We start from the raw sequence: 24517 nt of genomic DNA, 5'->3' as shown, positions 1-24517 counted from the left end.
TCCTATTAGTGCAGTAAAATAATAATACTTTCAATTTGAATTATGAATAAATATTTCCTCCATACTGTACAGCATTTGTATTTCATTCAAACTCTACGTAATTTTGTACTTTGTACACTGTGTAATCTGTGTAATTGTATGTTGTCCTGCACATTTGCGCTTTGTCTTGGCCAGGTCGCCATTGCAAATGAGAATCTGTTCCCAATTAACCTACCTGGTTAAATAAATAAAAATAGCTATGTGCACAGGTGCAATTTCAGAATGAATTAATGACACTCGGGTAAGTTTCACAAGAACTACAAAACTTTAATAGTATAGGAAGGTAAACGTCTCATTAGGTCTCATCAATCCATACACAATGATTTAATGTCCCTTAAAAACTTGGTTATCTCAAAAGTTTAAACAGTATTAAACAGTATAAATTAATTAGATGGTACTTTGCATTCAGGACGCATCCTCATAACCTCTGTAGTTGAGACGACTGTAGCTGCGTTTCTCAGTAGTCCTGCTCATTTACTTTCCATACGCTCCTCTCCCACCGATTTCCGCTCAAGAAAGGGTGGTCAGAAGACTCTCGTAAAGAAGGCACGTAGTTGTAAAATCCAGTGGCAGTGCATGGGTAAAATCACTAAAGAAGCCATGCCGGGAAATAAATCCATATTACAACAGTCATGTACATAAAGGTTAAATAAATTCCTTCAGACCACTGAGTAATCACAAAACCGCAACGTGGAAAGAAAGCAAAGACATGCCTCCACTATTCTAGCACCATTTTAACACAAACCACCTATTTTTTTTAAGCTACTGCAGGGACAACTTCAATGGAAAACTTCGGGATACCTCCCTGAAATGACTTTTTGCAGGTTGGGATGTCTGCATTGGGGAAGTAACTTGAAAGCACTTCAAATTAAGACTGGTGGCGTAGTTTACCTCAAAGACCCTGTTGACCATTTATCTTTACAACTTCTTTACAACTGCCCTGGTACTTCCTATGTTTACCTCCCAGTTTTGCTCACTAATTGCTCACTAATTTAGCTCACTAATAATCAATCCACATCTATATAAAATACCCTACTTTGCAATTCTAAGAATAAAAAGGCTTTACACCGAAATTGCAGTTAGCAATTTAGTTATTTAGTTAATATGCAATCTAATGAAGCAATTACATATAAAGTATGTAATTTGTTTATTATATCTAGCTGCGGTAAACGATTAACATAATTGCGATCAGTCACATAATATTCTGTAGTTAATCCTGATTCATTTTAATTCTAGAATTTCAAATGTGGCCCAAACATGTTTCTGTTTAAAATGCAGTGCATGTTAAAGACATACAGTGATTTATTTTTAAAATATGGGCAGGGCTTAAATTAAATAAGTACAGGAGCTGTCTTTATCAAAGTTGTTTCCTTAGACCAGGGTGTCACAGAGCCCTTAAATTTCTCCTCTCAAATAACCACAACAAATGTCAATTTCCATTTGTTGCACATGTACATTTAAATAGGAGGTTGCTGGTCTCGGATCCCATAGTTCCACCATCTCCTATCACTGTGCTCTTGATCAAGACAGAAAGTACAATATTATATTAGGCTACAGTAAACACACATATCAGCCCCTCTGGATAGCACAGCAAGTTAGCCAAGCTTTTGTCGTTTGGGCCAGACCCTGGGATCCATGGGCATCGGCTTCTGTTGGGGTGAACTGCTGGCTGGCAGTCCTGTCTCCAGGGGGCAGCTGACAACAGGGTGCTAGTGGGTCCCAGTCTGCTTCGAGCGTGGGGCTGAAACAAATGAGCCAACATGGTGGGTATGCATACTGCACTGATTACTGACCCTACCATTGGCGATCGTAGCCTTATTTTTACCAAGCAACAGAATTGGTTGTCATACACTGGCCTTAGCAGAACAGCTCAGTCACAATCTGTGGTCTTTTCTCTGGGTCGTAGGGGCTCACTTCCTCTCAGCTTCTTCAGAGTCTAGGGGCAGAACGAACACGACAGAGGTTAATGTGGTCGGTCCATTTCTACTCCCCTGTGTGGCTTTTGCCTCCTCCTTTTATAGCCCCTTGATGGGCTTTAACAAGAGGCAGGTGTGGAGAGGTGAGGCAGGACCTCCCTGTTGGCTCTTGAAGATTCTGCCTCTACCTGCTGCTCCCGTGTTCTCCAGGCATGTTCACCTCTTGCTTTGGAAGCGCCCTCCCACTGCCCTCTCCAAGGTGCTGAAATGTCGAAGGCAGATAGAGCAGGCATGCCACAATATAAATATCTGGGATTTTGACATTTGATCTTTACCAATCACACTGCTAACCTTAAAAGAAGCTTAAGCTGAAAATAGGTTTCCATTATTGACACAAAGCTAGTTTTCATCTTGAGGCCACAAAAGAGCTGGTACAGTGTACTTTCATGCCTGTTTTAAACAGCAGTGATCAAATGAAGATGTAGGCCTCAAACACCACCCTTAAGGCACTTGATTCTGTGTCTCATGTACCCCTAAGGTTTATCACCAACTAAAAGCATCTGGCACATCACTTTGAACTCTAGCGCTGTTGGCTGGTCTTCACTGAATCTGTCTTCTTGAACACTGATATGCTTTGATTTACAGTGCCATTTTGTGAAACCTGACACTTCATCCCTGTTCTTTTTTAATAAGGTCAGAAAATGAATTCAAGTTACAGTCTCACTCCCTACTTCTAGGGGTTCATAAAATAACATAAAATTGCCTTTAGTAAATCAAGCTCTGTAGTCATATCTGTCACATTTGATGTATGTTTATGATTTTTATTTCCTGCTTGTTTTTTTGTTTTGTTTTTCAATATAGTTTTCATGCGGATTTAGATTCACATCAGGTGATTGACTTGGCCGGTCAGAAATGTTCCACTTAATGGCCTAAGAATCTCTCTGGAAGCTATTACTTTTGAGAAATTGTCATGCTGCATGATAAAATGCCGTCCAATTCTGAGACATTTGGTTGTATCTAAGCTGTTACATCATGTATGAAAAATAAAAAATTGGTTCCAGTGGTAACAATACATACCCAAAATATCATACACACGTCACCATATTTTGCAGATAAGGTGTTATGCCAGCTCCTTTTCTTAAACATATTCCTCTCGCCATCACTCTGGTACCTGATAATCTTTGTCTCATCTGTCCACAGTAACTTTTCCCAGAACTCCACAGGCTCTTTTTGGTATTTTTAGGCCATCGTCTTTTTTAAGCAAACTACTGTTTCTGCACCTCATAGTCTAGCCTCTGTCATTCATCCTAATTTCTAATGGAATCTCTGTTGTATACGCGGGTCCAAATGAGATGAAAGACAAGAAAATGGATGGGTAAACTATTATCTTCGGCACAAGATACACACTGTGTTTTAATGGTGAGTTATACAATTTTTTGGACACTCACTCTTTATTTTTACTGTGTGTAGTCACTTAAAAATGTCTAGCTGGTAGCATTTTGCCCTGACACCTTCAAGTAGTTTGGTGGGGCAATGTTAACTATGCATTATGGGTGACAAAGGCCAGCTGATTTTTTGCCCCATGTTGGGCATTTGAACAATGGAGGAGGAATACTATTACATTCAGAACCGTTTTTAAGTAGAGGACTTTTTGTGACTAGATCAAATTTCTCCCAAAACAGAATTGTTCCTCTATGTACTTTTTAAAATTTTCTGCAATGTTGCAACCTAGCATATGAAACGACCAACTCTTTACACATTCGCCTTTTATTGGAGCTCTGCCCAACAAGGCATTTGGTTGATGTGTTGTGAGGTGTTACCAAATTAAACTGTGATCAGTCTTTTTGGACCCATTTTTTAACGTAATGAAAAAAGAAAAAGAAAAAGAAAAGATAAATGTTAAAAGCCACCACTGACATTTATCAAATACTACATAAATTACAGTGGATATAATGTATACACACCCCTATTAAAATGCCAGGTTTTTGTGATGTAAAAGAATGAGACAAATATAAATCATGTCAGAACATTTTCCACTTTTAATGAGACCTATAATGTGAACAACTCAATTGAAAAACAAACTGAAATCTTTGAGGAGGAAAAATGAAAAATAAAAACCTTACAATAACCAAGAACTGGATGTCCCTCCACATTTGATGAAAAGATGAGGAGAAAACTGGTCAAGGAGGCTTCCAAGAGGCCTACAGCGACATTAAAGGAACTGCTGGAATTTCTGGCAAGTACTGGCTGTGTGCTACTTGTGACAACAATCTCCTGTATTCTTCATATGAATGGGCTATAGTGTAGGGTGGCAAGACGGAAGCCTTTTCTTATAAAGAAAAACATCCAAGCCCAGCTGAAGTTTGCAAAAACAAACATCAAGTCCCCCAAAAGCATGTGGGAAAATGTGTTATGGTCTGATGAAACCAAGGTTGAACTTTTTGGGCATAATTCCAAAAGGTATGTTTGGCACAAAAAAAAAAAGGGGGTATGTAGACTTTTTATATCCACTGTATGTGTGTGTGTCCGCGTGTGGTTCTTGAAACAAACAAAACAGAGAGTATCAATACTACAGCATTAATTAAACTACAATAAGTAAAGCAATAGCAATAGTATTAAATTGTCTAAAACCTTGTAACAGTAGCAACCCAAATGGGGGATCATAGACTGCATGCACACATATACTGCCAGTACAAGGCTAATTGTTGATCAAAGGCAATACCGCCGGTAGTCGCCACAGTAGCACGCTCTATAATGCGTTGCCCTCCAAATGAGCTTGAGGACTGCATGCACATCACTAAGATAGGGATTTTGGCTCTTTTCAGTGAGCCGGTTTGTTCAGCTTATTTCACCAAAAAGAGACGTCTCTTTTGGCTCCCAAATGGCTATTTAAAAAAATGTTTGCAATTGTTTGACTATGATTGGTGTTAAAACAATTATAATTAAATGATTAGATGAAATCATACACTACCTTAACCACATCGTATTTAAAATGCATTGGTTTGTTATGAAAAAGAAAGCTATTAAACATTTGCCTTTAAGGTATAGCTTTTTAATGTATATAATCAAAGTGCATATAAGTCTAACCATTCAAAACAAATACAATCTGAACAGCGTAATTCAAATGCTTTTGGACCTGTGAACCGTGTGACCGGGTGACCCACAGAAAGGATAGACATTTTTGAGAGGGAACTTGGACATAAGGGAGCACCTAATGAAATTGAAATTATTTGCACTGTATGGTCATTTTATGCACATTTTATTACATTCTGCTGTATGCACAACATACATGCACTCATTCAGGCCTATTTATCTGTAAGAATAAAATAGACAGCTATTCATAACAAACCCATCAGTGAAAATGCGTGTCGGTGAGTGAACTTCTTTCCTCCATGATTTTCGACGGTGTTTAATTGGTTATTTAAGCATTTTCCCCAGCTGTTTTAGATTAGTGTCCAACAGCCTGTACAAATTATGTCCGTGATTGTAGGTGTTATTTACGGTAACGAATTAATTCAAACGTCACTGAAGACTGATATCTGTGTGGTCGGGCCTTAGTACTTTTAAACTACACCAACTTTGCCTATTTTGTGCCAAATGTCACTTTTGTTTAGCTGTTTTGAACACCCCTTGATTACCTACTAGATATGAGCATGTAATTCAAAGCATTTCTTTATTTTCTGTTACTAATGATAATTAGACCTCTGTTTTCACGGCTCTCTTAGGTGTTTTACGGTAGTCAGAGCAGACAGTCAGAACGAATGTGTGATTAAGCATTTAGGCAAATATATATATTTTTTCCATTAGTTTATCTATTCATTTAAATAGTTTGATCATTCGTATCATAATTTAAACACTCAACACTTCACCCATGTCCTGAAAAAACGTATTTAAAAGGTATCCGAACTATAAATAATACGATACAGCCACAATGTGGTGCTGTAGGGTACCAATAATTAAATGTCTAATATACAAAATACCGAAGCAGCACAAACGAATATTTTAACGGCACAAACGAAGCGCAAACAAACGACAATTTTTTCGTTGATTTCGGAATTACCTATACAATTTTATTTAATATCTATAAAACGATAGCAGCACAAACGAAAATGTTAACGGCACACAACAAAAAACGGTGCACAAACGATTGAGCCCATTTTGCCGAGGTTTTGCGTTGGGTGGGGGGCCAACTTCACGTATGTCAAGGGCAGCAGAGATTGTTTGGTATTTACAATAGAACCCTTTAGTTGCGTTGATAAACGTTCTGTTTTCCACAATGTGTAAGCAAAAATGTAATTCATCGGTTAAAAGATTAATTTGGAGACTACATTCAGTTGATTAGAGCAGCCAGCAGGTCCTGTGGTCTTGTGGGAATATCCTGTCATTGATGCATAAAACGTAAGTTTTGTCCCGGGTTTAATTCCCCTCTCTGGTGATTACTAACATTAACTACGATTATGTGTGTGTGAATGCATTGCATAGATGTAACTAACACATTCGTATCTATTTAATAACCAGATATTTTTTCATATGACCATGTTACTTTCAAGACTTCAAGAAATTCTGCAAAATCCTCATAGCCACCTACAAGCGTTCAACTCCACGCGAATCGAGTTTGAATATCTGAGTTTTCGTGTGTTGTTTATACGCAGAAGCACCTCCCGATATGACTCGTTGAATTCCGTGTACAGTCGGTACATTTCGATTGACCAGAGATACTTTGGGGGGTTTCACCAGTCGAGTGCACCACTCCCCTCGGCGGCATATGATTCTGATGTGCTGTAGAGAAACGTCACATCCGTTGTATGCGGTCTTGATTTGCTGTCAAAAAAAGAAGGGTGTCTGACTTTGGGTGGATGCCTAGCTAGCTAAACTTAGCTGGTAAGTGATGCTCTTATCAACTCTACTTTAATACAAACGTTTTTACTGCTAGCTCCTGGGTCATGTGACGCATGACTAATGTTATAGCAAACAACAAGCAGTATTGACATTTCCAGTTGTTTTTGTCTGCGTACTGTACTGAAAATCCATCTCGCAGATACGCGTTTTCGATTATGTAGTTAGCTAGCCAGCAACTATAACGTTATGTGGATGTTCAGTAGTTATACAGCTACATATTCACCATAAAACTACAATTTAACTAGCTAGCTACAGTACCTACCGAAATTAAAGTTTCAATCTACAAATGTATCATAACATTAGTAAACCAGCTTCTATCTAGTACTGTATTTGTTTTAGCTAGATATTCCTTATATAATGCGGACCAGATAACGTTAACTGCATCTAGTTTGGTTCGATTGGTTTTGGACGTGCCCTTTGCTTTGAAAATATGTTTTTATATTCGCCCACCTTGCAATAAGGTGCCAAAGATCGGGTATTATTTGCTAGCCAGCTACTGTGTAGTAATGTTAAACTATTTACTGTAGAAGCAACCGTTGGTTAAGCCAGGTTTGCTTCTTTGAAGGGGTCACGTTATGTTAACATTACAAGGTACCTTGCACTCACTGCGGTATAAGTGTGTGTACACATGAGTGGTATATGTTATTCTACAAACTTACAGCCCACCATTTGGCTGCACACGTTAAGGTTCGGTCTTTGGGTTTGTAGCTAAACGTTCATTTTTCAAAGCTGGTAAATGCCGAACATTTTTATCGTTTGTTATAGTAATATTTCATCATGCCTTTTGTGGAGTTATTTTATGTTGCCGAACTGTTTTACAAGAGGAGCCCGACATCGGTGAAATTTCCTTTAGTTTTAGGGCGTTAAAATAACGTTGCCGTATTAATAACTTGCGACATAGTGCCGCGGTGTTGTCTGCATGAGTTTCGATGAAACCCGCGTACTGCGCTTGCGGGGATTCCATTGCATCTTCCTGCTAAATAGTGACCAGATTCCTAAATACTAGCCTCGTACTAGCTAGCTATCTAGCTTCGTCCGTGCATTTTCTATGACACAGATCTGACTATATCGGCTCACTGGAACTGACCACACAACTGCTAGTACCAAGGTGGTCGGATTTGAAAGACGATTACCGATTTTTAGTAGGTACAGTCTATTTTGGCTTATTTTGTTTTGACAATCAACTAGCGAGCCGGGTGGTAATTATGCGATCTGCTAGCAAGAAGCATCAACGTATCCTACTGCTACTGGTCTTAGTTCCGAGTTTATCCGCTAAAGATGTAGGTGGATATCTACAAACTTCACGCATGTGATCTATCGTTATTTATCTATGGTATTATAGGTTGCTTTAGTATTGCTTTCATAAACGTTTGCTTGTGTGCAACAGTAGGAGCTAGTTTACTGCATCCTTAGAACGGGAGTAACCCTCGCTTATCAATAACCTAAGACATCGTTGCGATCCTCAACTAGAGTAACGTTTACTGTCTGGCGCATCTGGTACATCTTGCTTGATAATATCGACAATGTTGAACTTGTCGATATTCTTCATTGATCTAGGTATTGCATTATTTGTTTTCTGCTTGCTGTTTTCATTTTAGATTGGGGATCGGGCAGAAATTCTGTGGGTGAGCATTTCACAAAATTTGGCCAAGATTTAAGCTAGTATGTTTTTATTTCGGATATAAAATTATATTATTTATTTCATACATTTAGAACTCCACGGCGTGAGTGACGTAAGACTGGGTTTGCATCAGTACTGCCAAAGTAAACTATCTTAACAGATTTAAAGTGTTGTAACTGCCTGGACGTGAATAATCCCCTCTCAAATATGTGCTGCTACACAATACAGAAGACTGGAATGAAACAACCAATTTCTGAGTAAAGGAGAAAAAAAGCTGAGTTTCTGAGTAGTCTTGAATGCTGCATCAAGGCTGCTTCTATCTGTCTTCTGAGGTCATGTGGAATGTATTTCCTGTTTGGGTTGCTGCAGTTTGGAGAATAAAGGAAAAAACTGACCTACTATCAAATATACATTTCTACTCCACAAGTGAAGTGTAATTTTTTTACACCAATATAAACACCTAACATTTTTAATAATATAGTCAGGTTGAAAATAATTCGGTGCTGTTTCTGTTTTTTGAATTGGTTAAAAAGGCATTATCTAATCCAGGCTTGGTAGCAGTTAACCAGCTTCTAGTAGACAGTCAACCATATCATGTTATTATTGTCTGTATTTCCCTTATTTAGTTAAGTTCTTGAAAGTTGCTGAGGCGTTTTTTTTAACACTAACTGTTAAATCCATCAACTATCAACTGTTCCCTTAGTCAATCACTCTTGTTGTTGTCCGTCTTATGTCCATCATTTTCTTTAGCTTGCGATCAATGGAGTTTGGTTGTTTCTGTTATTTTCTGCGTTATACTGGGTTGAGTGTTTAATAAGTTAAACAAGAGCTTCGTAAGTTCCAGAGTCTCAAATTATTCTAGTCTTGGCAGTATTTGTCAAATGGTGTGTTGAGCACACAAAAAACAAATTAAATGGCATTCATGTAATTGAACCTTTGTATAAAAATCATGAAATATCAAATGTTGGTTACTTGTATGTTATATATTATTTATATAACTATATAGTCATTATATATTGTTTTATATAATAATTTGTGTGTGTATATATTTTAACTCCACAATATTGGATATGGAAATAAATGCATAATTCTGCAGATCCTGTATCCTGGCCACTCCAGTGCCTGACTGGTACTGACCATATACCTGTTTATTTTTGTTGTTGGTTTTGCTGATTTCTTGATCAAGTTTTTAATTTAGTCTTGGAATCACCCAATGGCTATTTTTGCCCGGGGTGTATCTATTGTCTAATGGCTTTGTCCGTTCTTAGGTACTGAATCTGAGTGATTATTCACTTCAACAAAACATTCTAGGGTTGCTCTTGCAGCAGTGCATTACATTTTAGAATGTTGTATTGGAATCTTTGTTGTTTGGGGTGGAGGGTATCATTGTTCCCAGGCTATTGCTAATATAAGCTTAGTTCATCAACCATTCTGGCATTCTAAGTTGGCCTTAGTGGGATATTTGTTGTCATTTTAATTTTGTCAACTTGTTTCCCTTGGAAATCTGTTGAATCTGTGTGTTACCTAAAAACAACCGTTAGCCGATACAAATTGTTGAATAGATCAGTAAGTGACTTTATGCTCCATGGGGCCTCCTCTTTTTTGTAGAACATCCCTGGTGATTTTAGAACAACATTGTATTCCAAAATTAATAAAAATCTTATGTTTATACCATAAAAAATATGATTTCTATTTTAGAAGCATTATAACCTGTAGTCCAGGAGATGACGCTGTTTTTGCCCATGACCCAATTTTAATTAAAAATAAAATCAACCCCACTGTATAAAAAAAAAAACGATGGTATCAGTCAATGTTTATCTTCTCGTTTGGGACTATGACAGCCTATTACAAATCATCAATTCAATCTTTTGTAACATTAGCCTTTCTTTAAAGTTATCAAGGTGAGGAGTTGTTAGATTGTGTTTCCGCAAAGCACTGTTACTTTCAGGTTTGCTTTTAGTCTTCAAATGGGCCTAATTACCTACGTCACCTCTACCAGTTTGTCAACTTTGTAAACCTATAACTGAAGATATGGTATGTGCTAGTCAAAACTAGGATATCCTTATTAGCCGTTTAAAGAGAAACCTGACACTTTGGATAGTCTAGGAAATCATCTGTTCTCCATGGTCAACATTTGGGCAGTCAAACAAAGAAAAAGCAAATGCACTGTTGGTAAATGAGGTTTAGGTTTAAATGGGTGCCTCAAACCAGTTAATTTCTTCCCACTGATTTAGTTGATTTCAGAATATTTCCCCCAGAATGTTATTTTAAAACGACAAAATATATTGTCTAGTTAACCAGAAGTTTTAAATTTAGGTTGGAGTAGTATTTATTAGGTTCCCCATCAGCCCCTCTTATTGCTAGTATTTGTATCCTGTGGTGGGAAAATTACATGTGGCCATGGCTGTATTTAGTTCTGAGTGCCTCTCAGCTTCTGTTCTGGACTGGGAGACTGTAAAGAGACTTCTCATTTGAATGCTTTGTGTGGTACTGATGTCACAATGTTCATTCAAGTACACACCTAGCCAGATGCTGTTTACACAGATGCTGTGTATTTGCACCACACTTGTGGGAGTAGAGTGTGCAAAACAAAACTATTTTCATCAATCCATTGGTTTTCTTTTTGTTCTGACAGTTATTAGGCTACATTAAGGGAAATGTATACATTTTCAATATGTTTAATTGATTCTTAAGATCTACTGTGCACATTTTAATTACTTAATGTTTGGATGCTGTGATTGTCAGTTTATTTTTTAAGGCCCTATTGTTTTAGCAGCCACTCTGCTATTTTTACACAGACATAAGCTTCTTATGAAGGCTGCTAACAAATCACTGCTTTTAATACGTAGACCTACTAGCAGGTAGCCAGTTAGCACACCTAATCTCTGAATGCACCTTCCCTATATATTGCATATTTAGATTACAAATGTTAAAAAACTAAAGTTTTTAAACTTGTTTTTTTTATTACCTTCTGCAGCTGGCTGTTTTTTTTTCTTTTCTGTTTGCTGGTATGGAGGAGGCCGAGGCCTGCCACAATGCCCCCCTTATATTCTCTGGGCAGGCACTAAGGCGGCCAGCCGGAGCCTGGCTCTGCTCATGTCACGCAGTTGTTAGCAGCACTTGCACTGCAACTTGACATGATCCTCAACCCGTCTACTGCCTTGGGAAGTCTGGAACTAGGCCAGCCCATATCCATTAGCAATACCAAGTATATTAAAGGTGCACTCTGGTCACGTAATCAGCCCATTGACATTGCCAAGCTCTGCCTAAACCTGGGATCTCCTTGTGAGGGATCTGACCTTGTCTGAAGGTGCTCTAACCCTGTCACAGGTGTATCACCACCATTAGCAATGAAAGTATGCAGGAGGTTGTTTAGGAATTGAAATGCAATGTTTTCAATAGGCTACAATTGGATGTCACTCTTATTTTTTCTTATAGGGGAATAACGATGAATATCTAAGATTTGTTCATAAGTCGCTTGAAGTCATTTTTGGACTTTCTCTCTATGCATGCAACTCTCTCATTCAGGCAGAGCAGAGTCGCTAGCGTGAGTGCAGTGTCATTTGTTTATATTGCTCTCCTCCCACAAATGCAATTTGATAGAACTTTGTGGCAATGATTATCTGTGAAAAATAAATGTTCTGGAAACTCAAAATTAGGGAACTTTTGTTGTACATAGTGTATACATTTTGTTAGGGACTCACCGATAAGAAAATGATTGTTCGATACCGATAGCCGATGTTCATATAACATAATTGGCCAATGTCGATACCGATGTTTTGACATTTCTGTAACTTTCTACCCAGTCATAAATTACATTCAAATGTTGCTTCTAATTTCAGCTAGTTTTAAGTTATTTTTTCCATATATTTGAATAAGAATAGACTAATACCCCATTCAGACATAGGATAAAAGGCCACCGATTTGACATATGGTGTATTTTCTTTAGAAATGAAAGGTACACAGAGGGAAACCCGTCAACAAGGCTGATTAAACTCACGTTAGCTACGTGCATTGAGTGCCTTTCAGATGGTAGACATGAACACAGTCACCTTGCCAGCTAAGGAACACTACAATACACTGCACTGCAAGCTTCTCTCATTGACTCAAATTCAGCTGCAAAAGCTGGTTGATGTTACTGTAGCTTGTTTGCAAACATCAGCTAACCTCTAGCTAACTTAAAGAGTGACCTGTGGTCTTAGCTGCAACTGTTTGTAGCAACTTGTCAGACTTCTTTGTGTTTTGCCTTTAGATGTTGTATCGAGTTTGAAGTGTTACATTTTTTATAAATGTATTGACTGAGTGAAATAGCTCTCACCTTATATACTGTGCAACTAAGCAGCCTGGCACTTTATTACCTGTCATTGACACGTGACTGGATAAATATTAGTCTATTATAAAAATGTGTTAAGCATGATGCCTTTTCAGACACCACAATCGGTCGCAGGTAATCGGCTATTTTAAAGCAGTCGGCCGATACCGATTATTAAATTTTTTTGCCTAAAATCCTCCATTACCGATTGCTGGCCGATTAATCGGTGCATCCCTACATTTCATGTGATTACGTTTGCAGGTTTTAAAGTGAACCATTTTTAACTTCTCCATAGATGGCTAATTTGCTTCCTGCACAAATCGTGTGTTGATCAGTCGCAAAAACTCCTAATAAAATTATTTTTGAGTCCATGTTGTAATACAATGTGGAATTATTTAAGGGGAGTGAATACTTGAGAGCCGCTGTAATTCTGAATGGTACATAAGATTAACAACTGTCTCAGGAGGAATCTATTGTGCGTTGTATTCTGAAAATGCAGGTGCAAGGTATATTGAGGATTATACATTTCTAAGTTCTAAATGTTTATATTTAAATGATGCAGTTACACATTTCACCAATCCCCCAAACCACATGCTTTCAGGTTGCCTGCCTGCAGCAGTGCAGGGACAGTACTTGCCATGAGTTTCCCCAACAAGCTCTATCAAATTGCCTTTAGAACCAGACATTTATGTGCAGAGCCACTGTCCAGTTTTAGAACTACCAGTTCTAAGCCTATTCACAGTTCCCAGTCTCTTTTTCTACTGTCAATAAAAAAAATAATTAATTATAAAGTCCACTCTTAAAATAAAAATAGATTTAGACAACGTTAATCCAGAGGTGAAATGGAAATTTTGTTTTTTGATGTGAAATTGCTGATTATGTCTTTGCCTTCAGCAGAGATGAAAAATAAACATGAGTCCTCCGATGCAATTCACACCAAGCTGTTCTGTTTCCTACACATTGATAACTTGTACCTTTTACTCAGAAGTCACTTACATCTAGCCACTCTACCATAAAGTCCTGACTGATGGAGTGCTGCAGAGATGGTGGTCCTTCTGGCAGGTTCTCCCATCTCTGCAAAACCTGCAAGAAGGCTTGCTTGATGGTTCCAAACATATTCCATTTCACAATGATGGAGTCCACTGGGTTCCTGAGAACTTTCAATGCTTTAGCAATTTCTTGTAAACGTCCCCAAATATATTCTGACATAGTTCTATCTTGGGGGTCTACAGACAGCTTCTTGGCTTCTAATCAATAAACATAATACAATTCTTACAGAAGCTTACTGGTGTTCATATTGCAATTAATCAGATGAGTAAATAATTAGGTACCAAATTAACTAATCAAAGGAGAACACCCTTCCAAAATATCCCCAAGGGCCACAAGAAAAATACAAACCGAGGTCAATGTGAACCCAAACATCTCACCTGGAGATTTGCAGAGCTCCCTTGCTGCATCTCAGGTTTCTGTGCATGCTTCAATGAGAAGAACACTGACATGAAACTGAATTCATGGAAAGGTTGCTAGGAAGAAGCCTCTGCTTTCACAAAGAACCATACTACCTTATCTTTGCTAGAGACCACCGGGACAAACTTAAATGTTTCGCGCAAGATTTACCTTGGTCACAATCCAAACCGCTATATTTGGCGAAAACCCAACTCTGTCTACCATCAAAAGAACCTTATCCCAACAGTCAAGCATGGTGGGAAGAAAGATCTGGGGCTGCTCTTCTTCCTCTGAACCTGGTCGACCGCACATCATTAAGCTGGGACAAAAATGGGTCTTCCAACAACACATTGACCATTCAAGGCAATCTACCAAAGAATGTCTCAGAAGAATGTAGATTTGTGTTTTGATAACTGAATACGGCAACAAAACTAAAATATAACAATTATATATGTGAACACAAAACGTAATCCCAATCAATCGTGGTACCTACCATATACAGTGGATATAAAAAAAAAAACAGGTTATTGTAAGTTTTTCATTTTTCCCCCTCGAAGAATTGTTCACATTATAGGTCACATTAAAAGTGGGAAAAGTTCTAAGATTATTTATCTTTGTCTCATTCGTTTACATCACAAAAACCCGGCATTTTAACAGGGGTGTGTAGACTTTATATCCACTGTAGTTTATGTAGTATTTGATAAATGTCAGTGGTGGCTTTTAACATTTATCTTTTCTAACATCTCCAAAGACGGCTTGGCATTTTATCCGGCATGGCAAGTACTGTCCCTGCACTGCTGCAGGCAGGCAACCTGAAAGCATGTGGTTTGGGGGATTGGTGAAATGTGTAACTGCATCATTTAAATATAAACATTTAGAACTTAGAAATGTATAATCCTCAATATACCTTGCACCTGCATTTTCAGAATACAACGCACAATAGATTCCTCCTGAGACAGTTGTTAATCTTATGTACCATTCAGAATTACAGCGGCTCTCAAGTATTCACTCCCCTTAAATAATTCCACATTGTATTACAACATGAACTCAAAAATAATTTTATTAGGAGTTTTTGCGACTGATCAACACACGTTTTAAAACTATAATCTGCAAATAGTTGTAAATTAATTACAAATACAAAACAAACAATTGACTGCATAAATATTTACCCCCTTTAGTCAGTATTTGGTAGAGCCACCATTGGGCGCAACTACAGCAATTTATGCCCATTTTTCTTTGCAAAATTGCTCAAGCTCCATCAGTGTTTCACGGCAGGGATGGTGTTCTTGGGATGATGTGAGATGTTAGGCTTGTGCCATAGCTCATCTTTTAGGCATAATAAATAATTTTTATTTTCTCCTTCCACTTGGTCTCAGTCTCCCACATGCTTTTGTTGTCATCTTCAACAATGTTCTTTTTACCACTAACATAAAGGCCACTTTTGCGATGCACCTGGGCTATTGTGGCAGGGTGCATAGTGTCTCCCAGCTCGGCCTTGGAAGAGTTACTTCTTCAGAGTTGCCAAAGGCTTCTAATAATATTCTTTACTGTGCTCTGAGGATACTCTATACCTTGGAAATGTGGTTTTTGAAGAACATTATATCAGATTTGCTTTAAATGCTTCTTTGTCTTCATTGTGTTTTTAGTTATGACACTAACTAACCGTGTTGTTATTATATTAACCGACTGTGGAACCTCCTGGAGACGTGAATTTAATATGAAATCCTGTGAAATACCTTCATTTCACACAGGCGGATTCAAATTGTGACTTCTAATGACAATTGGCTGTGCCACAGCTCATTCAGGTGTGTCTTAGCAAAGAGGGTGAATACTTATGCAATAAATTGTCTGTTTTATTTTTTGTAATTCATAAAGAAAAATTTGTAGACTTTTTGTGTTGATCAAAAGGAAATATGTTTGATTTAAATCCATTTTGATTTCATTTTGTAACTCAGTAAAATGTGTAAAGGTTCTCTGGGGTGAATACTTTAGAGAGCCTTTCTAAATACATTTGCAACAGCTACACTTTAAGAAAGATTTGACCAACAGCCGATCACCAATTAATTGACTTCTATACTAAATGGTGTCAGCCATACTCACAGCCATACTCAGACTCTGCAAACCTCTGGCTACTCTGCAATCAATCCAAAATTGACATGATCCCTCCCTTTTCAAGCTATTCGTTTTTAATGTACATTTAAATGACTTTACTGTTGCATCATTCAGAGGCGCTTGAGTGTTTTTCATTTCTTTAACAACTTGAGATGGCAGTTAAAACAAGTAGAAAATGTGGTTTAATTATGTATGTATATACATTTTTGCTCTTCAGGTGAAAAGTGCTATGCAATTTTGATTAACTTTCAGTAATAAAGGAAACATTGAACTCAATTAACAATTAAATAAAATTAGTACAGTCAGCTGGTTTACTTTCTTTTACTGAAATACACTGAAATTGTTAGCTTTTTATCATGTTGGTATTCATCCAATCCATGATTTTCACACTTAATTACAGCCAACGTAACTTTATCAATACATTTGCTCTGGTCCAAAGTAGGCCTACCAAGCATTTGGTAGGCCATTTGCTCTAGTCCAAAGTAGGCCTACCAAGCACAAATCATTAGTATATCATTTCAATCTCTGTTATAGTATTTCACCTTTCCTCAATGAAACCTATTGTATGAAACTGTTATTAACTGTTAAAGGGCCTATACAGATACCCTGCCTAGAAAAACGTGTTGTTAATTTTCAAGTTACAGTCCCAGTGCTAATGAAATGAGCAGCAGCTATTTAGAACTACTGTTAGAAACGCACATTCCTCTTTGCTTAAAATAAAATTACACTCAAATTAAAAATTGTTGTCTTCCAGAACTGAAATAATTGTATACTAATTTTATCACTGACATCAAAACATCCACCCCAAAACATCTACATTATAGCTTTATTTGGTAAAATATAAAACAATTTTAGAAGAATTGATCAGATTTGATTGGGCCTGTCTTAGAGTTGCTTAATATAATTTTTTTAACAATTGTTATATTGAAGAAAACAGTGCTGTCATTCCACTAGCACGCTAAGGACTGAATGTGCCTTTTTGAAAATAGATTTTGTTTTGCTCGCAACAGGTTACACTTTTTAAATAACCGTCATGCTCGAAAAGGTTGGACAGCCCTTGTCTAGATAATATTGCAATGTTATTTTTACTTGCCCCAACACTCCAGTGTTTTCTCATAGCCTGTTCTCGTTTTGAAATAATTAGCCGATTTGTTTTCCGCACGGTTATTTCCAACATTGAATAATGAAATCCTAGTATTGAATCAAAATGCATACAGAATCATGAAAATCGTGTATCGGCAATGAAGTTTTAGGATAATATTTCATTATGACGTCTGGCAATTTGCAGCCCTATTTTAAGTGGTCTTGTTTGACTCGACATAATAACATTTTGGAGAAATGCATTCCTTTGCTTCATTGGCAACAGATGTAGAGGACATTTTCTTTGAGCTGAACCTTTTCAGTGCTAAAAACAGTATGGCGCTTGGGAGCGTAGGGCAGCTGTTTGACCTGGGAAGCTGAAATAGAGCTCATGAGAGGAGACTGAGAGCGGTATTCTGATGGTGGGCCTGTGGTTGTACCCAGCAGACAGTGGGCTTGGTGCCTCTCAGCAGCAGATGGATAAAGAGCTGTCAGCATGGGGAACAGCTGCCTTATCCCCTACTATAAGGCTACCTTCTGCTGTAGTTTCTCCAAAGTCATAACATTTTTCATTGCTGTCTGTAACATTCTTTTACATTTAATTTGTATTTGTAGTACTGAAAATTCCATGACCGTATTGCACAGTTAAATCATAATAGTTTTTTTTATTTTTATTTTTTTCTGGCGACAGAAAGCTTGCTCCAGGAAACCCTAAACCCCTTTCCTCTCCTAGTAGCAGCAGTTGAGATGCACTGTGAGTGGTGGAGTCTGAGCTAACATTAGCCCTGAGTGCACCCTGCCGAAGGAAAGACATTAAACCCTGCTGTCTGGCACTGAGCCCGCAGCACAAACTGGGGACCCTCCTATTACATGTTTGTTTGGGTGTAAGATCTAATATGTTCCGCACTGGAACAAGTAGCTTGGCTACCAATATAGGGAGGATAGTGAGATGGGTATTATGGGTCACATCAATATTAATGCATTGCTCGGCCAGGCCTTATCTCAGCCAGCCCTGGGGCCCGTCAGGTAGCAGTGTTTTACACAGCCCATTAACACCAGGGAGACTGAAGTGTAATGCTTGGATGGCAGATCAACTGAGCCAGCCACCAAGGCCCATAGCCTTACTTTGGAGACAAAACAACAAACCTGACTTCTGAAACTTCATGGTTTGACTGGCCAGAATAAAAACACTAGAGGCAATATTGGCTTTGGTTATTCATCGGAATATCTGGCAGACTGTACCTCCATTGTTTTGTCACTCATTTCCTAGTATTACTAGATCTTTCAACTACCCTGCAGTTTCTAGGATTTAGAATCTTTGTCCTCGACCTAACCAGTCAGACTGCTGTTTCCTGTTCACCAGTTGTATCCTTGATTACCATGGTAACCTCTCTTCTGTTCAGCTGAAAATGTCTGGTCTGTGATATTTTGGCATAAGACTCCGGTCAGATGTTTAGTTCAATCGCTTGCTGCTATGTAACATGCTAGACACGCTTGCACACACAGACAGATAATCTGTTGTCTCCTTAGAGAGCTTAAATATGAATAACTAATGCATTGTGTTTATGCCTTGTGATTATGTTGGACAAATTAATACATTTTCAAAATAAGTTAAATTTTATTTCTTACAATGTTCATGAAATGTGAATATTGTCTGGATTTAATTGTGATTCCATCTGCATTTTATGGATTGCAGAGTTTGTAGTGCCTTTTTAGTCTAAGGTGGCCAGTATTACCAACTATTTTTTCCTTTCCCAGTTCAGCAAATATGGTCTTTTCTCATCATATAATTCCACACATATTAAGGAGAGTTGAAGATTGCGGCTTGTATTTAGATGCACATCTTGTCAAGCTGTTCTGCTTCTTATTACACGTCATGCTCAATCAGAAAGTATTTTCTGATATGTAATTGGTCTGAGGAAAATGCATTCTCCGGTCAGCAACCAAGATTGAGCTTCCTGGTGCTCGACCTATCCCCAGGAGTTGCTGAATCATGGTGGGTGATGATGCCTTTCCTAAACTAAAGGGCAGAAATTCTTTGAACACTGCCAGGAATATTGAATCACAACATTATAGTCATACAGTAGATAATTTTTATATGCAAAAAGTGAGTGAAAAGCTTTTCACCTACCGATGTCAAAATCTAAAATGGTATTTGACTGGTGTTCATTTTAGGCCCTGGTATGTTTACAAAGAGCACATGGGGCAATCGTGATGTGACAACTCGCCGTGGAGCAGTTCAAGAGAGGGAATCAAGTTACAACAGATATTCAGTACAAATGTTTCCCAGCCGAATACCATATAACTAGCTGTTACGAATTCAAAGTGACGTAACAAAGCAGAGGACAAATGGCAAATTAGACCATATAGATAGAATATTTTTTTTAATTTTTTTTTTTTATCATGTCAACATGTATTTTGATTATTTAATATTAGGATGACATTTCAATTTGAATAATATGGAGATTCACATTGGTGATAAGAACCGAGTGGTGCAATAGAGCTAGGTCATCTTCTGAAAGAATATATAGGATCCTAATGTTTGAAACTAATTATAAAGCCGTCTTAGCCCTAGTTTTATTATATTTTATATTTTTCATTCTCTTGCAGCAAACACATTTTAAGAAATTATATATTTGTTTATATGAGGGAACTTTTTAAAGCTGCACTAGGTAGGATTTTTTTCCGTAAAGAAAACTATTACAGCGTTTTGCAATTAGTCACCACTCAGAAAGCAGTTATGCACCCATGCCCGCTAGAGAATGAAGTTCTGAATGATAATATGAAAAATAGAATTTACCTGCTCCAAAACAAAAAGCAATGACACAAGACAAGCCAGGCCTGCCTCGCAGAAGGCGATTGGCTGGAACAGGATTGCTGGAACAGAATTGTCAGGAAAGTAGCAGCACACTCCAAAAATTATACATTCACATTCCACTGGCGCAGAACTGTCTGTGTTGCTAAAAAACTCTTAGAGGGCCTCATTAGCTTACACATGTTCATAGGGGACAAAACCTTTGTTGTTTTTTTTTTTTTTTTACTGAAAAAAATCCTATCTAGTGCAACTTTAAAAATGAATAGGCTTATTAATTAGACTCTTCAAGCATTTTATTTCATTTTGATCCTCTAGAAATTTCCGACATTGTCAAGTGTTGTCTTCAAATGCAATTTTTGTGAATGCATATTTATTAGCCTACTGCAGGGAATAATGTTACTTCACTCATGACCGGAAAAATAACGTGCTGGTGTTCCTCGCCAGTAACCTTTAGTTAGGCTGAAGCGTAAAGAGGTTGTAAAAAGCTAAAAGATGTTAATCCTTAAGTTGCTTTTTATTTAATTGTATACATTCTATTAAAACCCAGCTGCATTGTGTTAAGCAAAAATGTATCCTGTTTGTTTACACTGCCTACCTGATTAGTCTATCTTAAAAATATTGATACTCAGTCTTATTATTACTTTGATAGCAACAACTTTATGAAATGGGCTTTGTTTAGGCCCGTAGATTAATTTGATTGTTTATCAAGAAAGAGAGGAAAATAAAAACATGATATGCCCTTTTTTACATTTTACCCTGCTTGGTGCTCTCTTCTCATTGTTCGTGTGCTTTCGATTAATCGGCTAACCAACGTGTTGGGCATGTAGGTTATAGTAAATAGGGCATTGACATGTTGCCCTCCTTCATGCCGTGTACTGCACAGTTGTGCGCTGAAAGACATGGTGGCGCAAATCAAGTTAAAATATAATGTATACATTTTTGGACATTATGGTAATGTCCCATAGCCCAACCCTAATGTGCACACAGTACTGAAATGCATATAATACTAGCTTATTTACTTATCATACATGGTGCTCAATGTCAAACTATTGGTGGTGCTGATGACGGCACTTTTAAAATCCACAAGCATGCTAGGCTATCTTGAAACGGCTTTTGCTGTAACGAGTAAACAAACTTCTTTGTTTGTTTGTTTACATATAGGGACAGAAGCTTCTTTTATGTCCCCACTCACATGACTACAATACACATTGGGTGAGGCAATATATTCACACTGCAGTGTTCAGTGGGCGGTATCTCTTGCAGAGGCCTCACACGTTATATTAGAAGGTAACGGGCGACAACAGAGATTTTCACAAGTTTACACTCTGCATTTCCATGACACGATAGGGCTATAGACATCCATCCCTGCATGTGTAGGCCCTTTTACCAAAGCAGGGTCTGTATGCACACCACTCTGGTAAAGGAAGTGAAGTTTGAAGGTCAGTGGAACATTGGCGTTAAACAGGACTGAGGAGTGGAATGCTTGTGTGGTTGATAAAGGCCATGTACAATGCACAGGCTGTTTGAGCAGCACACAATGATATGGGTGTCTCTGGTGTTATCCTGAGGAAAAGCTGTGCCTTGTTTTCTTTCCACAAGCTTCTCCCTCATCCCAGAACGTAGCTGTAAGCATGGGACTGGGTGATAACTGAGCGTTCCACCACAGAAATAATGAGAGTCCACTGTGTAATCTGTAGGCCTATTTAGTCTGATCAGTTTGATACTGCATGTTGACATTTTGCTTCCTGTCTAGGGTGTGATATCATCAGGGGATTCTAATATCAACAATCAGTATAACATCATCCCAGATAGTGGTTGAAAATGTTTTAGTTTTGCAATATTTCTTGCCTGAATTTCCTAGCCTCTATGATAGCTCGGGGTGACATTAAAACATTAAAAGGGTTAACATTGACATCTCTAGCTAGTACTATGACACATTCACCTTGTTCTCAAGCTTAGCGATAATATATGCTAGCATTTGTGTTTCTCCTAGCAATAAAAAAAGCGATTTTTCAACAATACCTTCTCTTTTGCAGACACATTACTGGTTTATTAAACTTCAGAAATGCTTTGTCAGGTAGATCATTCGTAACAGTTTAGAAGTGTTTGTTGTGTATGCAGTGCTCTACAGTGTTAGCATTTGTACAATTTATTGAATTATAGGTTAATGAGATTATGTTGATACTCGACCCAGAAGCCCCTTTATTTCTCTTATGTATTGCTGCTAAATTAGTTAGGTTATAGTATGTTGTTCCAATCTTCCAAATTACTGCCTCCACATCCAGGTTTAATTGGTAAGAAAAATAATTTTCCACATTTTCAAAAGATCGTCCTTCTGCTGTCACTGTAACATTATTTTGTTTTTCCACTTTTCTCCCATAGGAAATGACACAGAGGCCTTACAGATACATGTGTGCTTTTGTCGCATCTCTAATCTGCGCTCTGTGAAAGAGAAGCAGCGAGATCTGGAAACACATTTGTTTCCGCGGTGAGTAATAACTACCTCAGCTAACCGAAGGAAACAACAAGAACTTCGAGGAGGAGGCCAGCAAAGTTTCCTATAGCAGTCCTCATCAGCTGGCTTCTCACCGCCCCATGAGCCACACATACACAATGTGTGAAGAGGATCTCTGACGGACTGGTTCTGTCTGCCCTCAGCTCCACTCTGCTCCTAACACACAGCACAAAGGCTGTCATCGGAGAGAGGAAGTGACAAGGAACCATTGTCCTACTCGAGAACAGTTTTTGTGTCTTTTTATTTTCACACTCCTTGCTGTTGACCAGTTTCGCATTTTTCCAAATTCATTGGTTTGTTTTTGCTTACAGCTTTTAAAGATTTTCTATTTTTATTAGAGGTCTATCCGGAAAAAAGGCATCTATACATATATTGTGTATGTTATACAAAGAAGACATTTTTCTGGGTCCAGTTGAGTGAAAGGTTGTGCACTTTGAGATTTATCTGGACTAAATCTTGTCTTGGAATAACAGTGAATTGTAGAGCATTGCCCAGGTTATTTTCTATTTTTTTTTTTGCTGTTTCCTCATAAACCAGTCACTTTTTCTTTTAGGCTAAAAGTGTTGAAAGAGTTGAAGGGTGCATTTTTGCCAGTTACCTTTGCTTGCTTTTGTCCACCGTGAGCTGCAGCAGGGCTGCACATTAACATTGTCAGCAAGTCTTTACCCTATTCTCTCTTTGCATCTCTTTTACAGCTGCAAGGCATATTGAGATGAGCCTCTGGCAGATGGAACCCTTAAGTCGTCTTTTTACATAACTACATAAAAAGTCTAGCACTATTAGGTGGATTAGGTTGTTGTTTGTGAAAGAGAGCGAGCTTCTGGCTAGCTGAAACCCGGAGCTTCCAGAGTCTGCCCGACACTTATGTATTGTTGTAGTGTGCAGGAAAGTAAAATGGACTACAAGCGGCGCTTTTTGCTAGGCGGGTCCAAGCAGAAAGTGCAGCAGCACCAGCAGTTCCAGATGCCTGAGCTGAGCCGGACCCTCAGCGCCCCCCTGGGCTCTACCTGCTCCCCCACCTCCCCAATGAGTGTCTCCACCGGGGTGGGCATGCCTGGCAGCTGCCACCCCCCTCAATCCAATGCTACCACCGCAGTCGCAGACATCCAGCAGGGCATCTCCAAGTACCTGGACGCGCTTAACGTGTTCTGCCGGGCCAGCGCCTTCCTCACGGACTTGTTCAGTAGCGTGTTCAGGAACTCTCACTACTCAAAAGCAGCTATGCAACTGAAGGACGTGCAGGAACACGTCATGGAGGCGGCCAGCCGGCTGACTGCAGCAATAAAACCAGAGATTGCCAAGATGCTGATGGAGCTGAGCGCTGGGGCCGCCAACTTCAAAGACCAGAACGACTTCAGCCTGCAGGATGTGGAGGTAAGGGGTTCCCAGGCGCGCACACCGAACAGCTGTCAAAGTCATAACATTAAACTGACATTAGGTCTACCTGTGGAAAAATGTGTTTTTTCCATTTTCCCTCGTCATTTCCCTGTCAATTGAGCTTTTTTTTTTAATACCACATTTTAATGAAGGTTTAGACCAGAGCTGTAAGTCCAGGATTCTCCCAATTTGTATGACTTGTGATTCAACTTGGATTTAACCATTGGGGAATTATTATAATATTATGAGGAACAATGAATTTGAGTGACACAATGCTTAAGAAAAGCAGTGGGACCTTGTCTCTCCATAACTTGCCAGTTGCCTGTCATCTCATTTGTTACCCTTTGCTTGGTAAGGAAACACAAGAAATAAAAACCATAGCATT

General features: G+C 38.4%; 1 protein-coding gene and 1 long non-coding RNA gene across 5 annotated transcripts in view; one reads left to right on the top strand and one right to left on the bottom strand.

The window, feature by feature from the left end:
- Positions 1 to 346: 346 nt before the first annotated feature.
- LOC109616715 lies at positions 347 to 11745 on the bottom strand. The gene is made up of 4 exons (XR_002197957.2): positions 11444 to 11745; positions 2144 to 2217; positions 1890 to 1975; positions 347 to 1780 (listed from the first exon to the last, which is right to left on the bottom strand). It is a non-coding gene; the product is annotated as an uncharacterized LOC109616715 (long non-coding RNA).
- The window catches only part of garre1 (granule associated Rac and RHOG effector 1), a 41441-nt gene continuing 23672 nt past the window's right edge, over positions 6749 to 24517 (top strand). The window contains exons 1-2 of one of the 4 annotated variants that reach the window (XM_010896592.3): positions 6749 to 6836; positions 22623 to 24129. In XM_010896592.3, the coding sequence (XP_010894894.1) occupies positions 23620 to 24129 (510 nt within the window). In that variant the 5' untranslated portion in view covers positions 6749 to 6836; positions 22623 to 23619. Of the gene's footprint in view, positions 6837 to 7863; positions 8001 to 8038; positions 8135 to 22622; positions 24130 to 24517 lie in introns of those variants that run through there. The other 3 variants (XM_020054668.3, XM_010896593.5, XM_020054669.2) reach the window with 3 other exon arrangements.

This window comes from Esox lucius, chromosome 2 (assembly GCF_011004845.1).
Source record: "Esox lucius isolate fEsoLuc1 chromosome 2, fEsoLuc1.pri, whole genome shotgun sequence".
Taxonomy (NCBI): domain Eukaryota; kingdom Metazoa; phylum Chordata; class Actinopteri; order Esociformes; family Esocidae; genus Esox; species Esox lucius.
The sequence above is the reverse complement of the archived record's forward strand: the minus strand, read 5'-3'. Positions and strand labels throughout refer to the sequence as shown.